This window comes from Struthio camelus, chromosome 7 (assembly GCF_040807025.1).
Source record: "Struthio camelus isolate bStrCam1 chromosome 7, bStrCam1.hap1, whole genome shotgun sequence".
NCBI classification, from domain to species: domain Eukaryota; kingdom Metazoa; phylum Chordata; class Aves; order Struthioniformes; family Struthionidae; genus Struthio; species Struthio camelus.
In genome coordinates this window covers 5,707,571-5,727,752 of record NC_090948.1, presented here as the reverse complement: position 1 = coordinate 5,727,752, position 20,182 = coordinate 5,707,571, and the positions used below count along the sequence as shown (strand labels likewise).

The window sequence follows — 20,182 nt, the reverse complement described above, 5'->3', positions numbered from 1 at the left end:
AGGATCGAAGTTCAATAGCAGTTGTTTCTTATGCCTTTCTGACTACGAAGGTTATTGCACAGAGGCCTTATTCGCCTAGTATAGCATCAGATTACTTTTAATTCTGGAAGGTTTCTTTCCATTAGAGTTAAATTCTCAAGAGTTATGATCTTCAGCCAAGTATGGCTTTAACGTGAAGTTAGTTTGTTGTCTTGAGAGCCAGCCTGGACACTGGTAGTTCAAATAAATCTTCCTTGATATCTTCAGATGTTACTATTTTTCATTTGTGGAAATATATCTGGGTTTTCTGTTCTTCCAATTAAAAATCCATAGATTTTGATTTTTCTCTTAAGGCTCCTCTCTTTTCAATTTGAGGAAAGAGAGTCTGTCTCTATCTTCGGGTGGAACGTAGTGAAGTATAGGCAACATCTGACCAGGAAAATCATAATTTCTGAGCTGAGGTCTGCTAGACAAGCCTGTGACTTTCCCAGAATGTTCAGTTTTGTTATCTTCCCTGTACTGGATGCATGTCCTCCAAGGAAGATCGTGCAGTTCACATACGGTGACTCTTACTTTGAAAACTCTGTTGTAATGGAGCTGTGAACCTAAGAAAAGGGGAATAATACCTGAGAACACTGAGTTTTAAAACCTGCACCTTCAATCTACTGTAGAGACAAATCACTGAAGGAAAATTGACATTTGAGGATTGTTGTATTTGGATGAAATTCACTATTTGCTTTAACAGCAAAAACTTCTTAGGTACATTAATATAAATTTTAATTTAGGGAAAGTAGTTATTCCAGAGCGGACAGATTTGCTTTTGTCTGCAAGCTGAAGCAAACTGAAGTACTGCATAATAATATTGCTTAAAGAGAGCATGTTTGGGGGTAAAATAAGACTTTTTCATGCAACAGCCACATGAAAGTGGTAATGCAAAGACTTTTTTAGTGATAGTGAAAAAATAAGCCTATATATTAATGTTACTTTGTCATAGCGAAAACAAAGCATCTTGTAGCATTTCATTGTAAATGAATATAATGACAATTCTACTGCAATAAGTTGCTAGGGGCCGGTTTCAGTTTTCTGACTGGTTAGGGGAAGGGGTCAGGAGTTGTCTCTATTATGATACGATGAAATATTTATGCCAGAAAAGCAAACCTTGCTTTGGTTGACATCACCAACCTAAGTGACTGCCTTGAAAGTCTCATTTATATAGTGCTGCTGCTATCATTGGGTCCTGACCTTTGACTTTCTGACTGTGCTCTACTTGTTAGATGTACTCTACTGAAGTAATTTTTTTTTTTTCTTTCTCCACAACAGGAAAAGGAACCTCTCAGGGTTATACCACTTAAAGAGGTCCATAAAGTTCAGGAATGTAAACAAAGGTGAGGAGAAAGAAACACTGATGCAATTACAATGGAGTGTTGTGTACACTGCTTTGTCATGGCTATACTGTTCTTTGGAAAGAGGAGAGCTTTTTAATAGCTTCAGTTGATTTATGCATGTTATTTACAGGACAACAAGTAATTTTGTGCATAAAGCTGGTCTGAGTGTTCTGCATTACTGTGTATCCCAAATTTGCCACGTGCAGTAACCCTTTCGTAGAACGTAAATACGTTAGACCAAAGGGTGGAATGAAGAAGGGTCATGCAATCTTGAATTGCAGAGAGAAGCACAGGTGCTGGCTGAGTTGAGGCAGCAATTCTAGGAGTCTGTATGCTCCTAATAAATATTCTGTAAGCCTTTAGATGGCGTTATCTTACTCAAGCACTTGTTTTGGATGTCTTCAGTTGAGATGAGTACACTTCTGTTTCCCTTTGACTATGTGGCAGTATACTGAGTGAATTTGTAACTTAAAATTTATCTGTGAAGTGCTTTATTAGTTCGGTTTTAAAAAAAAAAAATAAGCAAGCACTTGCCATCTATATTATCATGTTAAAATTCTTCTTTTGAGGCTGTTTCACGTGTATAATGGCCATTTTCTGTGACCTTCCTGTTGACAAAGGCTTAGATTTCAACAGGCGTATCAAATAGTCTCTTGTATGGATTTTTGTGCTTTTTGAGAAATCTTACCAGCAGCGTTCCCTCTGTGAAATACATAATGTACATGTAACATCTCAGTACATAATTAGAACACCCTGAAGATATAAAGCTTAAAACTGGACTAAGCACGTGTGTGTCCTGCAACCTATCATTCATCCCCATTTCTGAGCTTTTAAAAACTGGCTATGAATTTGAATGGGGGGGGGGGGGGTATGGGTGGACAGTGAGTTTCATTGTTCAGGCCCAGACACGAGGCACAAGGCACGTGGGGATTTTAACAGCTACTGCTATTCAAAAACACATTTGTGGGCTTTATTAGTGTGTTCCACAGTGACTATAATATCATAACCACGGTTTTAGGATTCCTGATGCTTTGTCAGATTTTCGATTTAAAATACAATAAAAGAGTGGATTGTCTTTGTAGTAACTATTGTGGCTATTGCATTGCTTTAGCAGGTGCCCACACTATTATTTAGGAGTAGACCTTTGCAAAGACCTAGCATAAACAAAAACATAAATGTGATACTTACTGTTCCAGTTAAACTTCTGTAAATATGTTCTTAGACTTAACATAATTTGGTTTATAATGTTCCAATTAAAATGATATGGAGAGTAGCATGTGTGTTACTATTAAACTAAAGGGTGTTGAGACTGAGCTGAGTAGGAGGTACTGCTTTCCTTTTTCCACTTGATATTTACAAAAGAAAAAACAAACAAAAATTTGAAGAGTGGTAGAGAATGCAAAGGTGACAAATGCTCTAGTTTTCTGCACTTCCTGGAATATTTTAATTGGGAAAGTCGAATCTGCTGTCTAAGTATGCTTGATGTGTTTCATTTGCAGTGATATAATGATGAGAGACAATCTCTTTGAAATTGTAACAACTTCTCGAACCTTTTATGTACAGGTAATCCTTTTCCTTTTTCAACGTTGGGCAAAACCAAGAGATTACCATATCCAAAGCAAAGGAGCACAACCGTTTTACTTTTAAAGTTGTATTTAAATATGCAGTGATTTTTTTTTGAGGGAATGCAGCCTTATTATATTTCAGAAAAAGATGATGCATTCAGAAATTTTCCACATAATAGCAAGGAGTTATGTTGGTAGTATATGAACGTAATAAGCAAATTCTAATACTTACTATGATTTCATTGGCATTCATTTCTTCAAATTTTGTAGTATCAGCTCAATATATTAAATATTTTGAAGTACTGAATTTTTATTGATAGTTGGTTCTCAGATTCAAATTAGCAACTGCTATGTTAAAATGTCTACTAAAAAGCACAGCAGCACTCTAGATTTCAGTTGCTATCTGAAAATGTGTTGTAATCCATATGCACCTTTATTTAGTGCGTCCTTTCAGTGTTCTCTTTTAAATGTTTTGTTATAATGCCAATCACAGAAAAAGGCTTGCTTTTTAGGTGTGTGGGAATGTGGTGCTTGTAGTATTGTTTCTCATATTTCTGAAGGAAGAAATGATTTGAGTTGCTCTTGTAGGATCAGAAAGCCCCACATCATTTGCTACAGGCAGTGAGGCCAGATGCTGAGTTATGAGCTGTCTTACAGCAGCTCTCCTACCCCTGAATATTAAGTGGCATGTTTTACAACTAACTAAGGCAGGGCTTTAGCTTTTTGTCTGTCTATCATAGACATATACACCCTTGGTGTTCACTTTTAATTTATCGCATCTTTGTTACTGTTGTTTTAAGTAAATGTACAGCTAACCCCCGACATAAACTTATTTTAATTTTACTATAACTCTTCAGTAATTATCCTATAGAAATAAAGAGCCGTCTTAAATGTACAGAAGTTACAGCATTGGCCAAAATTTGTTAAACAGAGGTGTCACCAGACCTTCTGTCAGAATAAGCAAGATTTGAGTCTTATGGAGTATATGCATAGTATAAATGTACTTATTTGCTTGTTATTTTATGAAAGTATATACTTATAAAACAATAGAAAAATTAGGGTAAGCTTTTAAGAAATGTCTACATTTAAAAAAAAAACACCCTCATGGCTTTAAATAATGGGCTCCTTAAACAGAGTAAGGCTTTGACCATGTTTTTATGCAGATGGTCAGGATACTGGTGAAAAAAAAAGTTAGAAGTTGTACAGTGATTTTAAATGTAGTAATTCATATTGTTTGATACAGGCGGACAGTCCAGAAGACATGCACAGTTGGATAAAAGCAATCTCTGGGGCCATTGTAGCACAGCGAGGACCTGGACGATCAGCAGCTTCTGTATGTTATTCTAATCACATTTTCTCTAAGGCTCAGTGAATGTTCATTTATGCACATGAAATTCTCGTGGTTTTTTTTACGTTCATCTGTCCTTCATCCTGTCCTGTAGCAACTTTGCGTGGACTTTCATAGAGATTGGATGGGCATAAAATATTTTACTTTTTTAAATGAGTGCTTATCTTAATCTTATCTGTATGTATCTTTATGTGCATTGTATTGTCTTAACCATGTAGATAATGCAAGTGCTAATGGAGAAATGCTTCCTCGTTCAGTATGTTCTTTTGTCACTAAGCTGCTACTAGTTTTAGAAGTAGAATTGAACCTAATTCTTGCGAGGTGTTTTGCTGATGGCTGAATTTTGCTATCAAATGACACTATCTTGACTATTTTTTTTAAGAGCTCTGGCTACTAAATTACCATTTTCTGTTACTGATGGTTTATTATACATGCAGATACAGATTCAAATTTAAAATAGATTATTTCTGAAGGAACTATCTGCTCGCATGAATTAGTTCTTGCTGTTGGCAACTTAGTGTGAGCACCATCTAATGCGTTACTGAACTGAAGTGCTGTGACTGTGACAGATCTTAGTATTTGTGAAGCACGTGGATGCCAGCATTTCATATATATATTTGCATTAAAACCCTATTAGACGTTCATTGCTCTTCACAAATTATTCTGTTTTGTGCTGAAGGTTACTATAGTGTCACAGGGTCTCTAAGTATGTCCAGGTTTAACAAATGGAATACTTTTCAGTTCAGATGCTGCAAGGCCTGGTTTTCACTTTCTGGCTAATGGGATGTTTAGCAATAGCTGAATATATCACTACCCCCATAATCGGAAATCTAATGACTTCAAATTTGGCTTTTGAATACACACATACGTTGATGTTGTGCTTCTGTGAATTTGATCTAAACTCTCAATTCTATTTTGCAGCTGAGAGCTGCTTCATGCTTTTAGATAAAACTTCCTATCATAAATTTTATTCCTTTGTGGGGGTAGAAAATACACAGGTAATTATTTTCTTTGGCGTATGTGTATTTTTGTTTGTTTGTTTTGGTGGGGCTAACTGAGCAATCTAGCTATTACTGTCTACTGTCTGCATCACTTCTTCCTTTTTCCCTCTTCTCTCTTCTTTCCTCAAGTATAGGTTACTCTAATCTTAGCTTTGCACTGTGTTCCAGATGCGGCAGGCCAGAAGGCTGTCGAATCCTTGTATACAGAGGTATACATCAAGAACCGGTGAATGCAGCACGTATGTGGGCTCTCATGTAATCTTGCCTTCTTAACAGAGGGCTAGGACTAGAGACTAATTTGCACTCTAAAAAACTAAAAATATTGCTACCTATTGCCATTACCATTATTGAAAACTAACTCATAAATTACATCATCTCCTTACAGGTTTGCACTGTTGGTTCTTACTTTTAAAATAATTGGAATTTAAAAATGGCAAAAACATGTGTTTGTACTTATTTATCCTGTTTAAATATAGGTTATGCTTTAAAGTAATGTCATCTAAAGTAAGATATTAAAGCTTTAATTTGCATGAGAGTTCATATTTCCATTTGCTTTACTTTTTTTGAAACTGTGCAAAAGCAAATTAAGCTACCCAGAAACTAATACAAATGCGTGCACACAAAAATGCACGTTATAACTCTAGTAATTGGAAGGATAATGTTGTAGCCTGATTTGCATGGCTTGTTAGTCTCTGCATGAAATTATTAGTCCAAATGTAGAAGCATTATAGTATATGATTGGTACACTGTTCAGAGCAGTATACCTAAGAGCAATAAAGCGGCATAGTGTATTAACTGTGCAATTAGTCAGTGTGGGTGATAAAATCTGAGTATCCTTTGCTTGGATTTAGCAAAAAGTTTACTATAGGAATCCTGTCCAAACTTCCCTTTTGTCCTATTTGTTCAACTAAAATTATTAACAAAAATAAGAACAGCAGGTAAATCACTGGATCATATACATATGATCACTGGATCATATACATACTTGAAGCAGAATTTTTTTCCTAAAGTGGAGTATCAAGCCAGGAATGAAATACAGAAATATAAGTTATATAAAATACTTCATGGAATTTGAGCCTGAACACAAAACTGAAGTTCAAGAGAAGATGCTTAGCTACTTAACCCAATAATATTAGTTCAAAAAAAGGAATGTAATATTATTTGGCAGAATCTATTATGATTAAACTTATAAATTGATGTCATGTTATGCTAAAAGAGACCTGGAAAACTACTATGAAAAAAAATATATTCCATGTAGGATGTGTATTTGCATCTTGGACTCATCTATGATGGTAATTTTGCTAATACATTTATTTGAAAATTGACTTGATTTGTGTACGCACATGAGTTCAGATTCATGTACTAATGCTGGTGATGGCAGGAGTGGCGGCAGCTGCAGCTCCTACTGCATGTGGAGTGAAGTTTGTCGTGTATCATTGCCCGTTATTTTGATCAAATCACTTAACATAAGGCTCTTATGCTGTTTTGCATGTATTTGAGACATCTTCACAGAACTGATGGACGTGATGCAGAATCTGAGAGAGATTTTCTGTTCTAGAGCTAGAGCTGTAGGCCAGGCAGGATATTCTAGCATGTCTAAAATAGTACTCCATGCCTATGTTTTAAGCATCTGAATCACTCCCAGGTCGTCTGATAAGTTGTTATACCCAGTACGTAAATGATGGAAGATTATTTTCACAGTTTCGAGTTAATAGAGAATTGCGTAAAGGTCAGCAGAAAGTTACTAACGATAAACGTTTATAAGAAATTAACTCGACAATTGGAATGAATAGCTTTAAAGATCGATTTCTTCTAAGGGTCCATTAATTTTGGAAACTGTTACATAGTCTTGATAGCACAAAATAGTTCCTATGTTTGTTCACTCTCTGGAATAAGTTAAAGCGGATAGGACTCCAGGAAGAGTCCTAGAGTAGAGTACATTACTTCGTTACATCAGCATTTTAGATGTTAGTGCCTATTGTATGCAAATACGTTTGAATACCCTTTTCTCTTAAAGATGTCATTTTCAGTGCATATCTTCAAAAGGTTACTTAACGCATTAGTGAAATGAAAAGATTTAGTCTGCTAGACTGTATTTGAAAGTCTAAAGAGCTGCTGAGCTTGATTTGAGAAACTTAATTTCTTCAAATGAAAAAACTCTTACTGTCACATACTGCTGTAAGCTCACTTTAATAATATGCTGCCTTGGGAAAGCACCTGCCTCCTACTGCTGTGGCTGATGCTTTGCTTTGTGTATTTTCTGTCTTGATTTTTTTCCCCACCCCTCTCCGAGAGCAAAATCTGAAACTGCATCTTTCTCACGTGATGTTAATGACCTCATCTGATGCGTGCCCTTCTTTTCCAGGAGCATTCCGAGTCTTCTTCAGAATCCAACCATGCTTTCCGTTCTGCCACCCCAGCAGCAGCCGCCTCACATTCCGCAGCCTCTCACAGCAGCCCTCTGGTCCCAAACCTTAACTCCAAATACCCTGCCTTGGAGAAGCGAGGATTTCACGAGCCTTTTACCAAGGCCAAGCCAGGGAACTACAAGATCCAGGTTGTCGCTCCAAGAGAACCAGCTTCCAAAGTGACTGAACAGGGCTTGTCAGAACCCCAAAGTAAAAATGGCACTCAGGAACAGGATCCTGGCCTTGTGGATCTGGATGATGCAAGCCTTCCAGTTAGTGATGTGTAATGACGGAAGTGTTTGGAGAATGATCCATTTGTTCGGTCCTCTAATTTCCTTGCTTGGACACTTAACCAAAGAAAATTATAGGAAAAAAGAACAAAGAAAACGGAACACTGATTTTTATATATATGTATGTGTGTGTATGTACACACGTGTATATATATATATATGTGTATGTGTGTGTGTCTGTGTGTGATGTTTGTATATTGCCTTTCAGCTGAGGGTCAAGAATGGACCTTACACATTTTCTCAAAGCCTGATAGTAAATAACTTACTAGGGAGGGGTCAAGCTGCACGATTTAAAAGGAAAAAAAGCAAAGACAAAAAGAAAAAAGTACTTCTGCAAATAAGTAAGGTACCAGCAACTTTTCATCCCTAATTTGGCAAGCTAAAATTGCAATTAATGCTATGTTGTGGAAAACTTATTGCCAACAACTGTTGTTGTTTTCTGTATGAACTACAGTCAGATTTTAGGCATATATGAGAATTATTTCTCTGCATGATTTTCAGATGCCAGGAAATGCACAAAAGTTTATTCTGTTCTTTCGGATCAACAGTGTCAACTGAATTGTTATCAGAACAAGAATTCTGAACTCCCTTGGAATTCTAAGTATATGGTGCTGTAAAATTTCCACTAAAATAATATTTTGAATAGTCAGCCTATTTTTGATGCACTCCTGAAGGTGGGTTATAACTTTTTGCACATTTGGATTTTAATGGACTGCATGTAATGGTGTTTTGGAGGGGGAAGAAGAGAAATTGGGCTTTTGAATTTGAACACTTTAGACCTTTTGAATGAAGTAGGGTTTATATGGTGTTACTTTAGGCTTTGCAGCAATTATTTTAATGAAATGTCTAAACATGCTGTTTGATTACTGTTTTGAGATTGATTTTCTTATCAGTGCTTTGTGAGCAGTTCTTGTTTCTATATTTGATCAGTGGAAGACCTCTTTGTTTTGTTTGTCATTATTGGTACTGAACTGTTCGTAGTCATGCAATTGTGGCCTATAACTTCTGGTGCACTAATAATCTTAAGTGCCTGTGTTTTTTCTCACATTGTTGAAACACTTTCAGACTAGGTATGTACACAAACCATTTTTCATGCTGTTGAACCTTTGATTGGAGTTGTTCTGAATAGCATAGTTCAAAGCCGCTATTTAAAGTAGAATACTTATGCTAGGGATACCAGCATTCTGGTATTGCATCTACTAGCTGTGCAATATATGTTTTTGAAAAAAATGAATATTTGTTGTTTGTGTACAGTGTCTTATGGGGTTTCGGTGATACAAATGAAAAGAACCTTTACATTTCAAGTATTGGATTAGATTGAGCGCATACTTTTCGTATTTCTTGAAAAATGTTTGGTTCCATCACAACCCCACAAATATCTCATGCTGCTGCTTATTGTGATTCATGTTGTCCAGCTTTGACATTTTTTCGTCTACTGGAACCTTAAGTTACGTATCATACAAGTTCATCTTCTCTCCAATTTCCAGACTGACTTCTTTCTTGAGAGATATGGGTGACTTTACCATAATAACTTGTTGATCCAAGGATAGAACGATTGGTGTCACATGAGAATGAAATATGATCTGATTTCAAAATCTTAAATTATATCAGCACCTTCAATTTTTTTATCCATAAGCTAACCACTGTCTTAAGGCAGTGGTATTTGTAAATTACTGTTTTTGTTTGACTCTTTAGCTACATGTGAAAACTAGCACAGAATTGGAAGTTACTGTAAATGTCTAAACTAGTATTGTAAGTTTTAACTTCTATTAAAAACATGACAATAGCTCTTTGAAGGCTTATTTTTTCACAAGTACATTCTGTGTGGAAGACACTTTGAAATATTTTTACCGTAGCCTAACATTTGAAATCACTTGCTCTGGTACAGCTTTCACACTGCATGTTCATTTTATTATATTTTGGTATTGGCAATTTTACACATTGGGTGGAGGTAAAGCAACTCCATTATGGGACTCCTTAAAAGAGGAAAAAGGAGGGAGAAAAAAAAAAAAAAGAAAACAACCACCTACTTTTGTAGTTCAGTAGCATAGGGAAATATTTGTGGTTGGTAATTGTCAGGGTCTCCTATTTATCAGTACTTTTATAAATTTTATGAAAATTGTTAAATTATTTTAGAATGAGTGCTGTAAATATGTCACATTTAAATTGTCAATAAATCAATTTGGGTAACTTAAAATAACAGCTGCCTCTTTTTCCTTGTACCATGTTAAATATTTTATCAGAACATTGTTCCTTTTTAGTATATAAAACTTGTTTGTTTTTCTTTTCCTCTCCTCAGTTTCCTATGTGGAATTCGTATACATTATGCAAAGGAAATAACCTTCATCTTCCATCAGGTTTCTTTTTAATCAGTGGAAGGGATGCTGCATAGTAATTTCAAGTTAATCATTTGGAAGTGCTCTTGGGCACCATCTGAGAGGAAAAAATGGGAGGACAGGAACAGGCATTTTCTGACTTCATACAGGTGCATAACAGATATTCTCTTGACAATGATTTCCTGAAATAACTGCACCTATATGAAATCTGGATGCCCCTCGCTGTCTGTGCAGTAGATAGTGTTATATCATCATACTTGAGTGACTGCCTTTCTCAAGTGCGTTTTTCCCTCTTGTAAAGTTGATGCAGTTAATCAGTGTGTCTGAACGGTATGCAAGCTTCAGATAAAGAATGGTAATTAAATAAGACATTATGTAGACTGGACAACTGCAGCTGGACAGCTACAACATGGAGTTGATGTTTCAGTAAGTCCCTTGTTACGTAAAGTTGGATAGTGCTCCAGGTACAGCGATACAGTTTACTCTTCCTAGGAAGAAATGTCAGAATATAATACAATTGCTATCCACAGCTCATCTAAAGGAGCTGAAAATATCAGTTCTGCTTTAATTATCTTAACGCATGCATCTCTGCTGCTTAGCTTTCAGCTTTTTTATCCTCTAATTCTCCTCTTAACCTTTTTTTTTTTCCCAAAGCCCTTTGAGACCTGAACTGCTGTCATGAAAGTGACTTGGATACTTTGTTTTACTGTATGTTGTCTTGCTTGTTTTTCACTTGCTGTGTATTTGCTGTTGCCCCTTTACTGAAGAAAAGATTGAATTATTCTTTATAGTATTATAATACTGTAGATTACTCGTTATAATACGATGAGTTTAAATCCGATTGTTTGGGAGTTACCTTCACGTACTCGAACTTCAGATTTAACAAAGTGGTGCATATATAGTTTAATCCAGTGGCATATCAACCACATGGAGTGGTGAGATGTTAGCACCATCTAGAGGTTATACTATAGCTTTAAAAAACTCGGGCGTTTACTTTGAAGTATACTTCTGAATGTTTTTTGTTGTTTTTGTGTGGATTTTTTTAAGCCCTTATAGAAACCATCCGCTATTGTTAAGTCACTGAACTGCTCTAGAAAAGTGTTAAAACTTTTACTCCTTGCAAACTTTGAATGGCAATGGTAGCAAATCCACTGAAGACAAAACATAACAGCTCTTCCTCCCTGCTGGTGTTGTTTACAAGATCAGTTTACTACTGAGGAAGCTGTAATGCTACAGGAAAAAGGTGAATGATCTGTTAATTTTTCCAGTGAATAATAAAAGTATGAGGCTTCTTTTGATGCTGCTGACTGTGGAAGGCGATTACAAACAGTTGAAAAACTGACCATTTATAGTCTGAAAAAGCAATTTCCCCAAGGAAGCGATGCTGTTTCCAAAACACAAAATACAGCATTAATGAAATATCAGTCTTAAACAGCTGACACTTTCATATGATAAAGCAGTGCAAGAGAAACCTATTGCAAATAGCTAGGTAGTAATGCAGTCTGGAAAGAGCATCCTTTTTTGAGTGATAAGCGAACACATGTATGTTAGAGTGCACATTTGATGCATTAGTCTCAATTACTGCTTGAAGGGCTTGCAGATATTTATTAGTATAAGGCAATAACTTTCTATACTAAGAGGTCTTAATTTGAGCTAGCTGACATTCAATTACTGAAGTGTAAAAGTTCTGGAGCGTAGCTGGGAAACTGGTTATCTAAATGCAGCTCGTCAGCAGGACCTGTAAAACGTCACATCTGAGTACCACCTTTTAAACTTTTGGACTATAAAGGAAACAAAAATCTCTGCTGGTTATGGGAGGGGAAATAATGTGACACAAAGATATGAGAGAGTGTGTGATGGAGGTGGACCAGCTTAATCAGGGCTACAGATTGTAGGGGGAGAACTAATCAGTTTGAAACTTATTCTTCCCCCTAACTGAGCTACTATTTTGCTCTTTTTTTTTTTTTTTCCTGGCCTTTTAAACTTTTAGTTTTTGCAACTGCAAGGTGCGCTGTGTTCAAAAGTCAAAATTCTATATGAAAAGGAGTTAAAAATGGACACTGTATCACAGAGCATTCCCTGTCATAATGGCAGTATCATGTGGTAAGTGAAGTAGAAATGCTAATGTGTTAGAAAGTGTGAATATTCAAAGACTATTTTTTTAAGCTGTATAGGAACTTCGTATTATAATGGAAGGAGAAATTAGTTTCTGTCCCACATACCTTCACAGTGAAATTTTGGGGGCATTAATTTTCTTAGCCAGGTTGCATATTTATTTGAGGTAGAAGAGAGTGGGGGAAAAAGTGAAAGAAAGGGATACTGGGACAGCAAGTTTTTAGCCTAAAGGTTAAAATGGAATAAAAGAATGGGTTTGAAACATTCGGTGCTATGTATGGTTTTACCCTTTTATACGTTATATTTAACGTTTTAACACCCATCTCTATTTTGGAGCACAATCTATACAACTATTTGAGGCTCCAAGCCAATAAGTTGCTGAAGTACATGGTACTTCTGCTAGGTTCCACTGAAGTAATGAAGGTTACTCCAGAAAGTTAAGCATGAATCCTATTGTGTAACTGCATCATGTCACAAATATTGGGCTTGGGTTTAGTATTTCGTTTCAGATTTTCTGTGCAAACTTTCTGTGGGGGGGGGGGGGAACCTCATTTGTAAAGGCACTATGTAATGGTGTAGTAGTAATAGTATAACATTCCTTCTTGAAGTGCTAGCTTTGACTTTTTAATTAGGGCTTTGCATTTAAAGCTTATGTCAGCACTGTAATTTTGCACATCTATACACATAGTGAACACATCTTTTAAGAATTTAAACCACTCTGTTGCACTACATTCCTAACGCTGTGATTCTCGTAATGGTAACTGAGCACATTATAGAACAGACATTACTTAGATTTCTTATAGGTGTGTTACCTGCATGTTGTCATATCGGTGCATTGTGTGTAGCTGATAAATTAGATTTTACTTCATATTTTACTGAATCATCAATGCTTGTTTTATAACCTGTCTGAAGGATAATATTTGCACTTTTCTTTGTAGAATGTTTGTAGAATGGCCAAACATGCAGGACAGCAAGGGCACTTCTTTCTTTTTCACAGAAAATCTGGGAGAAAGCCACTAATGAATGAAGCAAAATGATAACGCAGTCTTGATAAACCTAGAAAAACTTTCTGCAAATTCCAAGCTATTTGGATTTACTAAGAATATAGGCACTCCAGTAATCCCAAACTTCTATCCTGTCTTCTGGCCAGGACCCTTCTTGCCTGAGATTATAATCTGAACCCCTTTTCCTCCTGCCAAAAATACTTTCTAATTCTCTATACTTGCTGCTTGTTGCTATTATCCACCTTTTCCATGTCTTCCCAGATGTTTTTTTCCAAAGTCTGACCCTTTTCCCCATTGTTCAGTACAATGTAAGAGTCCTGCGGCAAGTGCTGCTGGCTTCTCTTGCTCCTTCCTTTGCACAGGAAACCACTGGAGATAGCACCCCATACCGCAAAACGTTTTCCTGCTCTCTGAAACTGGGTTTTCTAAGTCAGTAAATGTTCCCATGTAACCCAGGATGTATCACCTTGTTCATGGGCATCCAGGAAAACTTACTTTCAGAACAGGTAATCTAACCATACTGTCATCGCTGTTGCTACAGGAACGGCTCACCTTTTCAGTCCTGCTGCTTTCCTGTGAGCTAAAAAGGTCAGTAAATACAGCAGAGACTGAATGTTGGGGCAAATTCTGGATCACTAACAGCACTAGCAAAACTTTTTCTTTTTGGAAGAATTATCTTAGTGCTAAAAGCATAAGTATTTTTCAGATCAGTTGTTTTTCAGTATTGGTAAATGTTTTTTGGCTTTGGATAACTATTTTGTGGGGATTATAATGAGGAGGGAAAATAATTTCTAGGATTACAGTACCTGTGAGGTGTAAGGCACTTCTACACAGGTGGGTCACTAACAAATATATATTTGTCAGTAAATAAGGATATTACACCTAAAAAAAAAAAAAAAACGTAATCTCGGTTATTCTGGAAAGTGAGATATTTGCTTTCTTTTGTCTTGATCAAAAAATACGTGAAGCCTATAAAACTCATATAATAAAAATTGAATTTTTAATACTGAATAGAATATTCACATCTTTACCTGGTTCAGAAAACATGACAGCAGAGGGTCATCATGTTTTGGAAATGCTAGTCTACTTACTTGAAAGTGGACTGACAATTGTGACTTTTAGGTAAGACTTCGGGTTATGTTCTATGCTTGTGGTGCAGTTTTTTACCTTTGATTCTATTAATAAATGTACTTTCACATTTTCTGTACTAGTAGTATAAAAAAATTGACTAGTGTATTATATAGATTTTTAGCTTGTTGGTAAAGGAGGTTGAAACTGATGGTGCTGACAGATGAGTTATGGGGGAAAAAAACACAATGGGAAAGATAAATGTATACAACTGGTGTTTCAGATTTTTTATGCGACACTACTAACCTGCAGTAGTTCTTGAAGTAGTTAAATGTTTAGCTTCAGATTTTTAAATCTCTAAGCCAAACAGCTAAGCAAACATTTGGTATTTTTGTTTTTGAATTCATCTTTAATTGATGTAAGGACGTGTTCGTTCAGTTTAGTGCTTTAACTAGGTATTGACTTAGTAAATTATAACTATTCCAGACAGGCTTCTTTCAACAGGGCTTTTGTTAACATTTTTGAACGTCTGTTCGTGTCTTGCCTTTGCTCCCTAGAATGACCAATATCAAAGGATACTCAGCTACAAAGGTAGAACACATCCATGGAGAAAGGATGACTGAAGAAGGAGCTTTCCAACTGCATGCAATTTTTTCCTACCTATGGAGATAACAGTCCTGTGACTTCAAAAACCTATTGTAAGCAAGCAAACAAAGGTTTTGATAGAAAAACAAACAGCCTTTTGGGTGTGGGGGAAGACTAAACCCCATAGTAATTCATTGGTCTGAGTATTTTCCTCCTGTTTCCAAACAGGAGCTTCAGCAGTCTTTTCTGAACCTCTGTTTCTTATTTTTCTGCTGCAAACTGTCATCTTTCCTTGAAGACTAGTCCTTATTTCAAAGTAAAGAAAAATGCTGAAGCTTATCAAAAGTAGCCAGATAAGCAACGGTTACACAAATAGTAATTTGGAAGCATATTTTACCTTAGCATGTCAATATATATAAATACATTTTAAATGAATTATTTAAACTTGTAAATGTTTTCAAACTTTCTCTTAGACTTTTTTAAAAATCGCAAAAATTCTAATAATCTAAATTAATTGTTAATTGTTGCCGTTAATTGTTCCAGATGACTGCTTTAGTATTTCGGTCACTTCTCGAATTGGGTAATTCTCCTGAAATCTCTCCTCTTGCACAGCGTTGAAGTTATTGGAAAGGAGCAAATTTAAGGGGTTCTTATTTAGGGTTTTTAATTGGAATGCTGGATTCTACCTGCTCTTCCACCTTCAGTTATCAACCGAGCATTCCAGTCAGTTTGGACACTTGTATTTTTGTGGTCACTGTCTGATAATATTTCATAATGTTCCTGGGGACAATTAGGTTTGAGTTCTGACACATGATATGTTCTTCTACCTGCTTAGGTGGTTGTTAGTTTAAGATTATTCCATTTTTTGTAGGAGAAAAGATGTCTAGCCTGCGGGTCTAGATCTGTCTTCCAGATGTTTGTCCAGTGATGATAGATTGGTTTGTAGGGAGGGGAGGGAGAGACCTCCTTAATCAGTATCCTATCAAAACCTATTTATTACACCTGAGGGATGCAATTTTGTGCAAAGCTTAGTCTACCCCGAGGCAGTTTCTCGGCAGCATCTGTTCTGCAGGTTCTGGCAGTTGCACGAGTGCAAGATAAATTGGATCAGCCCGCTGACCATGGATGGGATGGAAGAGTACTCTTTTTTGGTTGGTTAACCTGTTAATTGTGAGTATCCACCTCACCCCAAAGCTGAGAGGAGCCTAGATAAAGTGAAGTGGCAGGAATGTGCAGGGAGAGAGGGGAAGAGCACACCTGTCTCGGGAGCAGCCTTCTCTTAAATCCGATTAGGCTTGGAATGGGACTGCACCCTCAGATAACAGAAATGCGGTTAACCACCAGTGATCAACTCGACTTTCAGTCACGACTTTCTCAGACCCCTCCTCTGCAGGAATACCTTGCATTCTTGCTGGATGGATGACCTGGCATTTGCATACCTTAACATGTGTTTGAACGAAAGCCCCTAACTAATTCCTTCAGGTTACTGGTGGAGCGCCCTGGCCTTCGTGTCTACTTATTTTTCTGGCGGAAAGAAATGCCATTAAGGCTTATTTCAGATTGCCTTTCGGGTAAATCCTGGAAAAGCGTTGAACTTTACTCCCTCTTTGTCAGAAGCCTCTTACGAGCGTTCTCGGTCGATTAACAGCTGCTTCACCCGTGTGTCAGGCCCTCGGTGCTCTGGAGGAGCACTGCCTTTGAAGGCCAACAACCAGAAGCCCTTTTTGGCAGCCTTCTGGGCTGCAACGAGGCGCCGAGAAGCGCGGTCGCGGGTCTTAATCGCTTCCCCTTCATTTCCTGTCCAGCACCGAGTCCTGTTTGTGAGGCACGTGAGGTGGGTGAAGAAACAAAAATGCAGTCAAAAAGTTTTTGCAAAAAAAATAAAAAAAAACAAGAAGGGGGGGGGGGAGAAAAAGATAGATGGGGCGGGGCGGGGGGTGGGCGCCCTGGCAGTGCCAACCTGCGGCGGCGCTCGCCGCCTCCCCGCCCCGCTCCGCGCCGCCCCCCCCCCGCTTAAAGCCGCGCCGCCGCTTAAAGCCGCCGCTCCGCTCCGCGCCGCTCCGCGCTTCGCCTCGCCTCGCCGCCGCGATGCCGCTGTGGGGCTGGAGCCTGCTGCTGGCGGCGCTGCTGCCCGCCGCCGCCGCCGCCCCGCCGCCCGCCTGCCCCGAGCGCTGCGAGCGGGCGCGCTGCCCGCCGCTGCCCGCCGCCTGCCCCGCCGGCGCCGTGCTGGACGCCTGCGGCTGCTGCCGCGTCTGCGGGGCGGAGGAGGGCGAGCCCTGCGGCGGCGGCAACGGCGGCGGCCCGCCGTGCGGTGAGGGGCTCCAGTGCGTCGTACCCGCCGGTGCCGTGCCCGCTTCGGGCACCGTGCGCAAACGGGCGGCCGCCGGGCGCTGCCTCTGCGCCAGCAACGAGCCCGTCTGCGGCAGCGACGCCGTCACCTACGCCAGCCCCTGCCAGCTGCGGGCCGCCAGCCGCCGCGCCGAGCGCCTCCGCCAGCCGCCCGTCATCGCCATCCAGCGCGGCGCCTGCGGGCAGGGTAAGGGCAGCGCCCGGCCCCGCGGCTGGGGACGGGGGGGGTCGGGTCCTGCCTCTCGGGCGCCTGCCGACAGCGCCGGCTGAGCAGCGAGGCAGCAGTGAAGTCGTGGTTCTCGCCCGCCTGTCAAAACCCCGGGAGAAGCAGGAAAGCAGCGGTCATGCCGGGATTCTCATGCCCTTCTTGAAAATGGGGGATAAGCAGGGAAATAACGGTTAAACCGTGGTTCCCATTGCGCTTCCCTTACCTGCAAGTGTCAGTCTTCTGTGCTCAGCGAGTTCCCTTTCCAGCTGCAGTTTGCACAGCTGCATGGGGGGGGGGGAGGGAGGAGGAGAGGTATGGCCTTAGTCTGGAGTTGGTGGGTGCTGGGGAGTTGGGGCTTTGCAAGGACTGAGGTTTGGCCGCTGGAGCGAGCTGACCCAGGGTGAGGAGTTTTATCCTCAGGGCTCTGTTGCTTAAGGTGATGCATGCCTTCTTGGGAGGGATCCCACTGCTGAAACGCAAGCCGCTCTGCAGCAGTCAGGCATCCTAGTTTATGGCTGGCATTATTAGGAGAGGACCAAAGGAAAGGGCTGTCCTTGGCTGAAGCGTGGCATTCAAGTTCAGTGAGAAACTAGAGCAAGAATGCAGTGTTTGTAGTCCGCCAAGCGTCAGGGGAAAAGAATCCTATGTCCACTTTGAAACTAAACATCTCCTTCTCTCCCTCCCTCCACCCAGAAAAGTAACCCTTGAGGAGGATGCAAGGCTCGGAGTTGGGGGAAATTAGCTTCAGAACTTGGAAAGTCTGTACCCGGCTGAGCCCCGCAGCTGTGTTTGGGGATGTCCTTCTGAGGGCATTTACAGCCAGGCTCTTTACCACAAAGAAATACCCTGGGGAAATAAAATCAAGAACACAGACGGTGTTAAAATCTGATTACAGTAAATGCAAGCAGTATGTCCATGTCAGCAGAGCAGGCAGTTGGCTGCCTTTGCCCATTTTATCAGAGGCACTGATTATGACTTCCAGCTTTGCTGGAGAGGGGGAAGCTTAAAACTGAGCAGCATATTAGGCTGATTTTATGTTTTTTTTGGAGGAGGAGAAGGGAGTGGTCATCAAGAAACAGCAGTATAGCTAGTAGTAAGGAAGTATAGTAATTTCCCTTTAGCATTATTATTTAGTTGTAGTTACTTTGATTGAATTGGACGTAACTGCATTCTCAGTGCTGCAGGACAGATTGCTAATGCTAATTACTTGTAAATCATGTAAAGACAAATTACTGGGTTATGAAACTGTTGCTCTACACAGGAAATCGCTGTACTGGACAGCCCTGTGGAGTGTGCAATCTTATTTCTAGTGATGGCTAGTACAGGGCACAGCAAGACAAAAGCAGACTGCTAGACAAAGGTCAGATGATCTGTTCCCTTCTGTTGTGCTTGCAAGATGCGTTTTTGCAGCTGCTAATACAGATTGGTTTAATTTTTGTGGGCTAAGGTTATATGTTCCTTTCTAATCACTCAGTACTGTTAGGGGATAATATGTAAAGATTAGTATGAATTAAGGCTTTATTTCTGAAGCAGTAGTCATATTTTAGTAAGTCAATGCTATTTTCTTAAAAATCGATCCTTCTATTTTAAGTTGTACTATTTCTGCACACTTCTTTCTTTAGAAACTTCTGTGCTTTTTTCCCCAGTATTTATCCCTCATCTATCCAGCAGAAGCATAGTGGCTGTGCTCTACTCGGGCACAGTCCTGATCTTGAAGCCTTAGAGATCCAATTTGTAACTCTTGTGTCATACAATCAGCTTTTTTGTACCCCTGGTTTTCCCCGCAGTTTAAAGGCTATGTTGTGTTCCAGTGGAACATTGCTGGCATTTACTGGTGAAGACAAACAATTAAAGCTTTCACGCTATAGTTTCCTGATCTACAGTACAATACAATGCTTTGTGATTTTATCCTCAATTTATAAAATCAATATTGTTGTCTCACAGTCTTTTCTGCTGCACGTTCAGCAGAAAACTCTGGGCTGTCTTTGAGCTAATGAGTAATGCATATCTCCTGTAGGTTGTAATGAAAATACATAGGATGGAATTGGCTCATTTTACAGCTTGGCACTTTGCAGATGTCCTAAACAGTGATTTTTTGTTGTTGTTGTTTTGTTACAGGACAGCTCAGCTCTAGGAGATGCATCATATCCCACTTATGTTCAGACAACCAGTTTGCCCCTGTTGCATCTCTGGTTGGGGCTCGGTTTAACATCTATATCAGTAGGGACAAAAGGAAGCTACTAGAAAAGCCAATCAGTAGTGTGCTTTATCCCTCATACGGAGCAAACTTTGCTGCAAGCAAAACTTTCTTCAAATGTAAAGAACCTAAAATAAAAAGAAATGTGGAATGGCCTGTAAAGCTTTCCCTAGAGGCAGGTTGAACCACTCTTTATTTAGAAAAGGCACTGCCTAATATGTGACTCCTTGGAGAGCTGTTACTTTTTTATTTTGGCTTCATTTTCAACAGTGCTTTTTCTACCTCCTGATGGAGTTATCTTTGATAAAATATTTTTATATGTTCATAGTAACATATCATAAGCA

The 20,182-nt window shown here is 39.2% G+C and overlaps 2 protein-coding genes across 9 annotated transcripts in view; both read left to right on the top strand.

Annotated features, from left to right (window-relative positions):
- PLEKHA1 (pleckstrin homology domain containing A1) overlaps positions 1-9,762 on the top strand; it is a 37,019-nt gene extending 27,257 nt beyond the window's left edge. For 3 of the 8 annotated variants that reach the window (XM_068951518.1, XM_068951519.1, XM_068951520.1), the window contains exons 9-13: positions 1,300-1,364; positions 2,864-2,927; positions 4,173-4,262; positions 5,447-5,517; positions 7,644-9,762. In XM_068951518.1, coding sequence (XP_068807619.1) covers positions 1,300-1,364; positions 2,864-2,927; positions 4,173-4,262; positions 5,447-5,517; positions 7,644-7,869 — 516 coding nt within the window. In that variant the 3' untranslated portion in view covers positions 7,870-9,762. The remainder of the gene's footprint in view (positions 1-1,299; positions 1,365-2,863; positions 2,928-4,172; positions 4,263-5,446; positions 5,518-7,643) is intronic. The other 5 variants (XM_068951521.1, XM_068951522.1, XM_068951523.1 and 2 more) reach the window with 2 other exon arrangements.
- A 7,389-nt stretch (positions 9,763-17,151) lies between these two features.
- HTRA1 (HtrA serine peptidase 1) overlaps positions 17,152-20,182 on the top strand; it is a 36,065-nt gene continuing 33,034 nt past the window's right edge. The window contains exon 1 of the mRNA XM_068951514.1: positions 17,152-17,620. Coding sequence (XP_068807615.1) covers positions 17,173-17,620 — 448 coding nt within the window. The 5' untranslated portion in view covers positions 17,152-17,172. The remainder of the gene's footprint in view (positions 17,621-20,182) is intronic.